At 43.1% G+C, this 12,376-nt stretch overlaps 1 protein-coding gene across 2 annotated transcripts in view; it reads left to right on the top strand.

The window, feature by feature from the left end:
• Positions 1-12,376, top strand: part of c11.1 (maestro heat like repeat family protein c11.1) — a 193,255-nt gene that overhangs the window by 149,149 nt on the left and 31,730 nt on the right. For both annotated transcript variants that reach the window (XM_065444129.2, XM_065444128.2), the window contains one exon: positions 4,551-4,815. In XM_065444129.2, the coding sequence (XP_065300201.1) occupies positions 4,551-4,815 (265 nt within the window). The remainder of the gene's footprint in view (positions 1-4,550; positions 4,816-12,376) is intronic.

Raw genomic sequence — 12,376 nt, 5'->3', positions numbered from 1 at the left:
CTTTGATTAATGCTGTTTTGTACCACCGTTCATGGCAAAAAGTCGGGGAAAAATCTGATAATGAAGGGTTTTCGTTTCTGAAATTTCAGCTTTTGTTATAGATTGATTCCATGGGGTAAGCGGTGGTGCCACAAAGGCGTCAAAATTATCGGTCATGTCCGAAAAATTAGGCATCCTAAAAATCGGTCATTGACTGTTTTGCTCATTCTAGTTAATAAATGAAAAATGTATGTCTGTGATCTCAAAGAGACAAAAAAAAATGATTCATCTTTGCACTGCCTGTCTAAATGCAACAACTGCACATTGCTGCATCTGCTGCACATGGCCTCCTAAATGTGTAGTGTAGATACTGCAGCCACCATGAGGTGCCGCCACAAACCATCTCGCTTTCATCCTTTGGGTGCAACCAGCTTGGCGTTGCTCTCACGCACCCCTTTGCTGTCTCCCCTGTGTAGCTTCCAGAGCACTAGTAGAAATGAAATTAGAAAGAAAGCCACTGATCGGTCTGATAGCCACATCAAACTTTGCTTGACCTTGAACAATTCGAAAAATTTTTGCAGCAGGAAATTCGTAAGGTGACGTAATTTAATGGTGATGTCATTCTATAATTAGTTAATTAGATATAAAAGTGCTTCAGGGACTCTTTAAAGGGCAGCACTGGTGATTTTTCGATATCCACTGACCTCAATAATATCTTGAATGTACATACTCTATTACACTCTAATTATCTTGCCAAACAATATAACTGCAGGTCATTTAGATTTCATGAAAATGAATTTTGAAGATTGGTTGTATGTTCCCGACTCATTCCCACAAATGTATGACATTTTACTGGCCACCATGTGTTTGTGATGTCAGACACTACACTGCCACTTCACCCAGAAATGACAAGCCAGCTCCTTTTTCTACAAGACAACAGCCGACAATCATCGTTTTGAGACATAATAAACCGGTACTTCTCTTCGTCTTGCTGTAGCTCAATGCATTACACTTGGGCACATCAACTGCCTCGCGCGGCAGCAGCAGGTCAAAAGCAAACAGCGATCCTTCAGCGCTCATATCTTTGCTGAAATCCCCACTGTCTAGTTTAGAAAAGCTCCCCATGTTGTCGGAAGACATCGGCTTCACTTTTTTGGCATTAGCACCATGCATACTGTGTGTTTAGCATGCGTTCTGCATATTTACATTACAGTAGTGTAGGGCTTGACGTCGTCTACCCATCGTAACATCACGCGAAGCAGCTACCTGTTTCGGTTTCAGTACTTCGATATTTATTGGATAATTAAAATTATTGATGAATTTATAAGCAAATTGAATCATCCTGCCAGTGACAGGACTGTCAATGCTATTTGAAACTAACAATAATAATCCTAATACAGTAAAAAAAAAATGGCGGAGTTACCCTTTAACCGCTTAGGTGTTTTGGACGAGAATAACTTGTGAGTGCGATCTTGATTAATTTTGCTTTAAACAAGCTCAGCTCATCACTGACAATAATCTCACTTTTAAAACAATTTGGGCGAACTCAGCAAGTGAACTTAGTTTTTCTTTCTACTACACAAACTGCTGCAATGCCAGTGTTTGAAATCTGGTGTTATTTCGCTATTTTTTGTTTTACTGCATAGTTGGCAGCACTTTTACGGTGCCGCAAAGGCTGCGGTAATTCAGTCTTCTATCTGGCTACCATCTATGTTGTAGATGGCAGCCATTTCATTAACGCTGGTGCGGTGCATTTATTGCAGTATTTGTTTTCTAGTACATCGATGGCAACACTCTGTTAGCACTCAAAGACCGTATTTTTGGAATCTTGCATTTTTTACACCTTTTGGCAGATTTGAACCGATGGCGTCAGCCACTGAAAGCTTGCACACGAGTCGTATGTCCAAAAGAAATCCACTGCTTGACTCTCAGTGAATGTAGGAGGGAAAGTGATTCACTAGTTTTGTTCTTCAAGCGAAGAGGATGATGATAGTCTTCTCATTACTTCTTCTACTGAAAGTGATGATTCGGAAAGCGAAAATGACATTGACTTGGCCCGACAGTGGTTCAGCGTGGATGCTGACAGCCCCTTCCCCCCCCTCCATGTTCAGAGGAGGGCTGTCTTGTAAGAATGCATGGAAAACTCTCTTCAGTGAAGAAGCTTGCTTTGCGGAATAGTAGTTGATTTTGGAGCGGTGTAAAATAAAACATTTTTTCTTGTTTCCAACTGTATCGTTCATGGCAGTGACAAGTACAAATATATTAAAACCTTGTTCATTCGGATTTCACGGAACAGAATAAAATGTCTGAATTAACTGAATGTTGAATTATCGAGGGTATCAGAAAAACAATAAGCAAATGCTTACTACATCAACATGCTTTTATTTACTGAATGAATCGGCCAATCCTGTTTCTATTTTTTCCCAAAAGCAGTGCAGAAGCTGCAATTCTCATCATCTCATGACTGATTAGTGCTCGCAGCAGCGAAGGCCTCGAGACTTCCTTCACAGCGTCGCTGCGGTGCGCATCTTTATTTGAGACATGCTTTTCACTACCGCGTGCACATCCCGATTATATTTTTACCAGTGTCGCCAGGTCACTGCCCATCGCGATGTAGATGATACTCTTTATCCTCAACAGCTTTGCACTGAGTAAAAACGAATCTGTTTGCCGCAACCTCTGCAGATGAAACCGCGGCTGCTGTCGACGCAATCATTTTTTTATTATTTATAAATACTGCAATCTTAAACAAGATCTTAGCAGCGTGGTACACAAGTAAGTTCACGAAACAATTTAAATACAAAAATGGGGAATTGCACTCAAAAATTCTTCAAACAAGCGCTTCACCCAAGCGCTTCACACAAGTGCAAAAAACAGGCGCAAAAAACACAGGCGCAAAAACAAGCGCTTCAACGTTACATCAGCTATCTTTCCCAATCATACAGTAAAACAGTGCTATCACAGATAATCTCAGCAAGTGCAAAAAAAAAGTGAAAGATATGTTTCGAAAAGTGATAATGAGTCCTGTGTTACAGTTGCTGTCATCATGGATGGCATGCTTGCAATTCTGGAGGTATGCAGCCGACGCACGCTCTGAGTCACAACGGAACTTACGTCTGCTTTTGGTAGACGCTGTGGGGATGCGCGACCTTCGCGCCTCCCCTGATGTTTTTCCCGCATAGCGCGTCTCCTGTACTCGCGCTTCGCCGCGTGACCTGCGTGGCGCCCACGCGGTTGATGTGGTTGAAGCGCAGTGCGAGAGATGGCGCGAGTGTTGCGCTGCTAACGCCGCGAGGTTACTTGGGCGCCGAAAGGAAGGCGCTTGCTCTCTTTGGGTTCGGGAAGCGAGCGGGACGGACGTGCCGTGCCGCGCGCCGACCGATGCTTCGGCGAGACCGTCTCGCGTGGCCGCCTTCGAACGCGCCACGATTCGCGTGACTATACACGCGAACGACGAGGCGTTGGGATCCAGCATGGGGCGAACATATTCGCTCGCTTGCGGTCACGGTAAGTCGGACTTCTAGATTTGTCGCGCGCCCATCGGCATGTTTTGTGGATAGCAACTCGGCTAGCAGGCATTGGTGTATGAAAGGGCAATAAATGCCCTTGTGATTGTTTGCACTACTGTGTTGTCGTTCCTTTGTCCCAAGAGTACGGTGGGAGAATCCCCACATCAGACCCCACAACGCGGACATTGTTTTCTGCAAAACCACAAGATATGCATGCAAATGGTGCTTTTGGCAGAACGCGCACGTGGATTTCTACCAAACGACGTGCTAAGCACGCCCATGCTGCTCTTTGGACGAAGCAGTGGTCGCTATCGACGCGGTCATAAGATGCATGGGAACTACACAGTTATGAAGGCATGCGGCCAACACGTGTATACCGAGTCGAAATTACTGTTAGTGGCAGCTGCTGTGGACGAAACAGCTGCCGTTATCGACGCAGTCATGGATGGCGACTACACAGCCATGAAGGCATGTGGCCGATGCGGTGCTATGCGCAGCGGTAAACACAAGAATGAAGGCTTCAAAGGCATAAAGATGCACAAAGCGTTCTGGCATTGCTGTGATTTGCATACGATTTTCACTAATGACTATGGTGATGCGAGCTCCGCCGCTTTGTTTTGCTGGGCGCCGTTTTCCGATCTTTTTTCTCACACATTTGCAGCGCTCCGCACTTGCGAAGCTCTGAGAGTTGTACGAATTAAGTGATGTGCTGCCAAACACGTCCGAATGAACCAGAATTTCATTGCATTACGTAATGCATACACCTGCCGGGACCAAAGGACAAGTCCAAATTATCTGATTTTCCGAATTAACAAGGGTCGAATTAACGAGGTTTTACTGTATCCTATAGTGAAAAGGTAAAATGAGGTTCTCACTGTTAAAATGTGGAGCATATTGGTTAAATGAGCTTTAGAAGGGTTTTCGATAGAGGGAAGTTAGAAAATAAGCCGTTAATAAATTGAAACAAAAGCAAAAGAAGGTCACTTTAAGTCAAAATAATAAAACGTGGGGTTAAGCAGTAGGCGTCTTCTGAACAGTGACTGATCTTTTCTTGTTTCACAGACTTCTGTGCCAGCAGTGCCCTTGGCAGGTGGCAGGCGTGGTATCGGGCTTGCAGAACAGGCTTGGTGGCAGCCCATTGGAGACCCAGCGTCTGGCCGTGCTGGCACTGTTTGCTGAGCTGCTGAGCCAGCCTTTCGAGGGTGCACCCCTGCTGGCCGAGCCGCTCATGAACCACCTGCTGGGCTCCTTGGCTGACCCGAGCCTGGCTGTGCGCCGTCTCTGCCTGCGCAGTCTTGCCCACTTAGGCCGTGCTGAAGGGCATCTGGTAAGCCCACGTATGTTCTTAAATGCTTGCGGTCAATACTGCCATGAACATCTACGCACCTGTCAATACCATAGGTGCGATCATGTGACCTGGTTCCCAGTTGTTTCAGTGTGAAATGTTCATGCTGCATGATTAGAGACAGAATCTGGGCAGACGTTGAAATGTGCAATGCGAGCCAGTATTGTGGATTGCATTTGTAGAAATACAAAATTGAAACAATGGATATGTAATCCAAGCAATTTATTTATTCTTGAAATGGTCTGAAGCTTTAACTTGTTTGACATCTGCACAAGTTGTACATATGGCACTTTGCAGTGGGTGAAATAAGCGCTTAGATCTGCTGTAAATGTGCTGTCTAGCCATGGCGTGCACCAGTCTCCATGGCACAAGTGAGGCCAGCACAAATCTTTGCAAAAGCATATGCCACACATTTTTAAGTGCATTATTTGCTTGCCTGCTTGAAATGGCCGACGTATATATATATATATATATATATATATATATATATATATATATATACGTCGGCCATTTCAAGCAGGCAAGCAAATAATGCACTTAAAAATGTGTGGCATATGCTTTTGCAAAGATTTGTGCTGGCCTCACTTGTGCCATGGAGACTGGTGCACGCCATGGCTAGACAGCACATTTACAGCAGATCTAAGCGCTTATTTCACCCACTGCAAAGTGCCATATGTACAACTTGTGCAGATGTCAAACAAGTTAAAGCTTCAGACCATTTCAAGAATAAATAAATTGCTTGGATTACATATCCATTGTTTCAATTTTGTTTCATTGTTTCAATATATATATATATATAGTAGGGGGAAACTTGCTTCTGATAGCAGACACTTATAAAGCATGTCTTCAGTCTGATGCTATATACATTACATATTATTACGTATTGCATTTACACGATTCTACCGCGCACTTTTTACTAAAATACACTAAAACCTCATTCATGCGTTTTGGAAAAAAAAAATAGAGAGAAAACGTACTAACCAAAAAAAACTTACGCTCTGAAGTGACTAAAAAATTTGAGAGACTGAACTGTAGTTGATATCCACGTAATACAAAACGTTGCGCGAATTGTTGCACATGAGGCACGAGACGCGTATCGAGCTGGTGGGGCTTCAGCAGCTCGAGGCACGTTTTGTTTTTGTATTGTGTAGTGTCTTAAAGGGACAGACAACAACCGCTCAGAACATATGAATCGAGATAAACCCTCTGATGGAATGATTCCCTAGCATAGTGGCTAAAACGAGCCATGTTTTTTTCATGAAATGTGAATTTATGTTTTGAATTCATCACTAAAAGTAACGAAAAATGATCTTCGGCGCCCCATGTGGCAAAAACTTGAAGCTGCATAAGGTCCATCACGTGACCTTCTACTGGTGGACGCGGTTACTGGGCTTTTAATTAATAATGAGATGCAGTATACTTCTTACTGTTACAAGTTTTTCCTGACTTACAATGTGCAGATGAGCCTTTGTTTGTAGTGAGCAGAAAACTGACACTGCCGTCGTTTTCAGTGAGTTGGCTTGGCTCGTCTATCGACAGAACGACGACAACGGAGGCCAGTTAACCATGATAGGTGTGTACTTAGGGGAAAATATGATACAAATATAACAAATGTCTGTACAACAGCGTGAACTTATTGCACCAGCTTATTTTTTTTCAAAAGTGATTGAAACGGTCAAAATGCAGGTGGTGAACCAGTTACACTCACTCCTGTGAAAGCAGAACGATGGGTGGCTTTCACAATTTGCGAGACCGGCTGTCAACATCGCTCACACTTCTTAGCATTGCTGGAGGAGGAACTCTTACTTTTTTAGAGACATCTCAGATCGAAAAATTCTGCTTACTAAATACTTACGCACTTTTGGAAGTAACCGCTGCAGATGTAAACACTACCGAGGGTGAGCTTTGCATTGTGTCCTAAAAAACTAGGTCCTTAAAAATCGGTTGTCAGTCCCAACGAAATCAAGCTGGTGAGCAACGCCAGATGCCGCCAAAGCGAAATGTGACGCTCACATCATGCTGCCTGCAGCAGGAAATGATGAAGCATTTGGATTATCACCTACTAAGAGTGGGCAAAATGCTACCGACGGCACTAGCCCACCTCCCCACTCGCTGTAAAACGGATTGGTGAAGTTGTTTATCACAATAGTTTTGGCAGCGATAGCTGTGAATGAGGCGTACGATGAACTGGGAGGAGATTTGCTGGTACCGGAATGAAAAACTGAGTACGTGCCAGCATTCTCACGCGAGACGGGCGGAGGAGTATTGCGTGGAAGCTGATGCGGTGGGCGGTTACTGTTCTCAGTCGTGCACGCCTCGAGCCTTTTCTTGTTTACATGGGATCTAGCGGCCGGAAAACGTATCCGATCGCAGTCTGCAGCAAGGAACGACGGTGCATTTGGGTTATCACCTATTAAAAGCGTACGCTTCCAACGACTCCATGCGCTCTGAAACAGATAGGCGAAGAGGCTTAATTATCGCAATATGGTTGGTGGCAATAGCTGTGAATCCAGCGCACGGCGACCCTGGAGATGATTTGCTGGTACCAGAATAAAAAAGTGAGCGTGCGTCGGTGTTTTAACATAAGAAGGGCGGGCGAGTATTGCGGTGAAGCTGCCGAAGCAGGCGACTACTGCTCTTGATAGCGCACGCCTTGTGCATTTTCTTGTTTACATGGTATCTAGCGGCCGGAAAATGTATCATACGATCATAGTTTTGCCAACATATTGTACATTGGTACCGCAAGATCGTGTTTTCCTGGAACATATAAACCGATAAAATATAAGGATAGCTCGATTCGGTAATTTTTTGTGTACTCGGTTGCGAATGTTGTCGCCGGGAAATCGTACGTAATGGGATCGTATCAATGAGGTTCTTTTGTAATGGTGCTGGAAATTGCCTGTGCATTACAATCAAATACGAAACTGAAACTGCATTTGAAGCGTTGGCAACACCTTACCGTCAGAGCCGACAGATGCAGAGTCATCACCATTATGAAATGGGGGCAAAGTACGTTTTCTTGAAGGTTGCTGTGGGTTTATTTTATGCTAGACTACAATCACTTTTGGAGATACTATCGCATTCGCAAAGTTTTGTGCCACTTGACACCAGATGCACCAGTGTATGCGGCCACCAGTTTCCGGTGCTGTCCTAAGCTCGCTATCTGCACAGAGTGCCAGGAATGCTGTCAGACGCATATTTCAACAAGTCCAATGCTGAGTCACATAAAACCTCATGGAAGTGATAGTAGTAGTGTCTCTAGAAGTGATTGCTCAAGAGTACAGTAAAACCTTGTTAATTCAGATTTCATTGGACTGAAAAAAAAAAAATGCCAGAATTAACCAAGTGTGAAATTGTCAGGAATATCAAGATAACAATAAACAAATGCTTACTGTATCAACATGCTTTCATTAACTGAAAGAATCGGCAAATCCGGTTTCTACTTTGCACAAAAGCAGTGCAGAAGCTGCAATTCTCGTAATCCCATGACTGATTAGCGTTCACAGCAGCCAAGGCCTTGTGACTTCCTTCGCAGTGTGGCCGTTGCATGTGCCTCATGTGAGACACGTTTTACACTATTGCAAGCACATCCCGAATATTTTTTCACCATTGAGCTGCTCACTAACAGATCACCTATCCATTGTGCCAGCGTTCTTTATGTTCGACAGCTTCTGTTGTGCTTTTGACATTGTGCGCACAGCATTTATTAATTCTTTTATTTATTTCATTACCTTCAGTGCCTGAAGGTGTTACAAAATGAAACTAGTGTTTGCCACAACCGTTGCGGACAAAACGTGGTCATATTGAAGCTGTTATGGACGGCGACCACACAGTTCTGAAGGGGCATGCACTGAATCAGAAAGAAAATATTGTTTTCTGCATCCGCTATGTACAAAATTGTAGTCGCTATTGATGTTATCATGGATGGTGAATACGCAATTAGGAAGGCACGTGGCCAGTGCAGTGTTATGCGCGAGGGTTGGTTACACAAGGATCATCATCATCATCATCATCATAATCATCAGCCTGTTTTATGTTCACAGCAGGACGAAGGCGTCTCCCTGTGATCTCCAATTACTCCTGTCCTTCGCCAACCAATTCCAACTAGCGCCCACGAATTCCCTAATTTCCTCTCTCCACCTAGTCTTCTGCCATCCGCTACTGCGTTTCCCTTCTCTTGGTATTCATTCTGTAACCCTAATGGATCAATGGTTATCTAACCGACGCATTACATGACCTGCCCAGCTCCATTTTTTTTCTCTTGGTGTCAATTAGAATATCGTCTGTACCCGTTTGCTCTCTGATCCAAACTGCTCTTTTTCTGTCTCTTAATGTTATGCCTAGCAACCTTCATTCCATCATTCTCTACGTGGTCCTTAACTTGTTCTCAAGCTTCTTTGTGAGTCTCCAAGTCTCAGCCCCATATGTCAGCACTGGAAAAATGCACTGATTGTACACCTTCCTTTTCAATGATAATGGTAAGTTTCCAGTCAGGAGCTTGTTAGATCGAATCTCGGCCATGGCGGCCGCATTTCGATGGGGGCGAAATGCGAAAACACCCGTGTACACAGATTTAGGTGCGTGTTAACGAACTCCAGGTGGTCCAAATTTCCGGAGCCCCCACTGTGGCATGCCTCCTAATTAAAGTGTTTTTGGCACGTAAAACCCCATAATTTAATTTTTTTTTTACAGTCAGGAGCTGACAATGTCTGCCGTGTGCTATCCAACCCATTTTTATTCTTCTGTGAATTTTCTTCATGTGATCAGGGTTTCCTGTGATTAATTGACCCAGGTAAGTACTCCTTCACAGACTGTAGAGGCTGACTGGCGATCCTGAACTCTTGTTCCTTTGCCCCGCTATTCATCATTATCTTTGTCTTCTGCATATTAATCTTCAACCCTACTCTCATGCTCTCTGTGTTAAGGTCCTCTATCGTTTGTTGCAACTCGTCTGCATTGTTGTTAAATAGAACAATGTCATCGGCAAATCGAAGGTTGCTGAGATATTCGCCGTCGATCCTTGCTTCTAAGCCTTCCTAGTTTATTAGCTTGAATACTTCTTCCAAGCACGCAGTGGATAGCATTGGAAAGATTGTGTCTCCTTGTCTGACCCCGTTCTTTATAGGTATCTTCCTGCTTTTCTTGTGTAGAATTAAGCTGGCTTTGGTATCTCTGTAGTTATTTTCCAGGGTATATACATAAACGGTCTGTACTCCTTGATTACGCAATGCCTCTCTGACTGCTGGTATCTCTACTGCATCAAATGATTTTTCGTAATCTATGACAGCCATATAGAGAGGCTTATTGTACTCTGCGGATTTCTCGATAACCTGATTTATGACATGGATGTGATCCATTGTAGAGTATCCCTTCCTGAAGCCAGCCTGTTCCCTTGGTTGACTAAAGTCCAGTGTTGTCCTTATTCTATTGGATATTATTGTGGTAAATATTTTATGTAATACTGGGAGTAAGCTAATGGGCCTATAATTTTTCAATTCTTTAATGTCGCCCTTTTTTTGGATTAGTATAATGTTTGCATTCTTCCAGTTTTCTTGGACCCTTGCAGTCGATAGACACTTTGTATAAAGAGCTGCCAGTTTTCCAAGCGGTATGTCTCCCCCTCTTTGATTAAAGCAACTGTTATTCCATCTTCTCTGCCACTCTTCCTCGTTTCATGTCTTGCAAGGCCCTTCTGACCTCATCGCTAGTTATAGGAGGAGTTTCTGTATCCTGTTCATTACTGTTCATTACTGTTTATAATAGAAGTATCCTGACTCCTCTGGGTACTGTACAGGTCAAGTAGAATTCTTCCGCTGCTTTTACTATACGTTGGAGATTGCTGATGATATTACCCTGCTTATCTTTCAGTGCATACATCTTGTCTTGTCCTATGCCAAGTTTCCTTCTCACTGATTTCAGGCTGCGTCCGCTTTTTACGGCTTATTCAGTCTTTCTCACGTTATAGTTTTGAATATCACTTATTTTCGCCTTGTTGATCAGTTTTGGCAGTTCCGCAAACAGTTCCGTAAACAGTTCCGCAAACAGTTCCGCAAACAGTTCCGCAAATCTCTTGAGTTGGACACTTTCATGCTTTGTTGTTTCTTTATTAGGTCCTTTGTTACTTGGGAGAGCTTGCCTACTGGTTGCCTTAGTACCTTGCCTCCCACTTCAATTGCTGCCTCTGAAACCAGCCTAGTTACGGTTTCATTCATTAGCTCTGTGTCATTATCATCTCAAGAATAAAGAACACTAGAACACAAGAATAAAGGCACAAATAAGTGTTCTGCCATTCCTGTCCACATACGATTTCTGCTGGTGACTATGGCGATGCAGACTCTACCGCTTTGTTTTGGTTGGACACTAGCACTGCTTTTGCTCTTTTGCGTCACATACTTATGCGCAGCTCCATGCTTGCCTAGTTCTAAGCGTGATCTGAATGAACCAGTGTGCAGCCAAGTACGTCTGAATTAACGAGTGTTTTGAGTCCATTAATTAATGTACTATATGCCCACCAGGACCAGAGGACGGGTCCAAATGACCAGATTTTCCAAATTAACAAAGGTCAAATTAGCGAGGTTTTGCTTACCACCTTGTGTACTTGGTATTTGTAGCCAATGAAACAGAAATGGTGACGACAATGTACCGCTTTCATCATGAAAGCTCATTTAATAGTTCCCCTTTTGTGAAAGGTAAATTCTCCACATCTTGCTTTTTCTGGTCATGAACCTGGCAACTTGCTGAATTTTTCTGTTATAAATCAGGTGCATGTTTCATTCAGGTGCATCTTATTTCAGGTGCATCTTTATTTTCATACTTCAAGCCTGCAAAAATTGCACGCACATTAGATACTGTGGTGCACTAGAATGAAGTAATTATGGTATAAATTTTTTTGAAAACTTCTTTATCCTGATTTCATACCTTTTTTACTAGCAGGAGGTTCACCTTGTACATTAAAACTAGAACTTTTATTCTGTGGGCATAGTGTGTGTGTCTGTGCAGGAGTTGAAGCTTGAAGATAGATCCACTGTGGTGACCTAGTGGCTATGGCATTATGCTGCTAAGCACGCACAAGGTCCTGGGATAAAATGCGAAAATGTTTGTGTGCCGTGCATTGGGTATTATATTAAAGATATCCAGGGGGTCAAAATTAATCCAGAGTCCCCCACTACGGCATGCCTCAAAATCAGATCGTGGTTTTGTCATGTTAAACCCCGGAATTTATTCATTAATATTTTTTTTATGCCTTGGAGATACTTGGAATCACTGTAACCGTACAAGTTCTTGATGCTCGTTTACTCAAAAACATGGGGTGTACACCTTGCTTTAGATACTCTCTGCCCTTTTATCTTACTTAAAGCACAGAGGAAAAATAACAGTCACATTCATTTATCATAATAAATGTATGTCACACCTGGAAGTCTGCAACAGTAGTTATGAAATTTGGCTTATTACTTTTAGTTTATTTCATATTGCAGTGGTTGGTCATTTCTAAATTGTTATTTTACCTTACCTGTCAAAAATGGAACTCGGAGAGATTGCGATG

This window comes from Dermacentor albipictus, chromosome 1 (genome assembly GCF_038994185.2).
Source record: "Dermacentor albipictus isolate Rhodes 1998 colony chromosome 1, USDA_Dalb.pri_finalv2, whole genome shotgun sequence".
Lineage (NCBI taxonomy): Eukaryota > Metazoa > Arthropoda > Arachnida > Ixodida > Ixodidae > Dermacentor > Dermacentor albipictus.
This window is presented reverse-complemented; position numbering and strand designations above follow the sequence as displayed.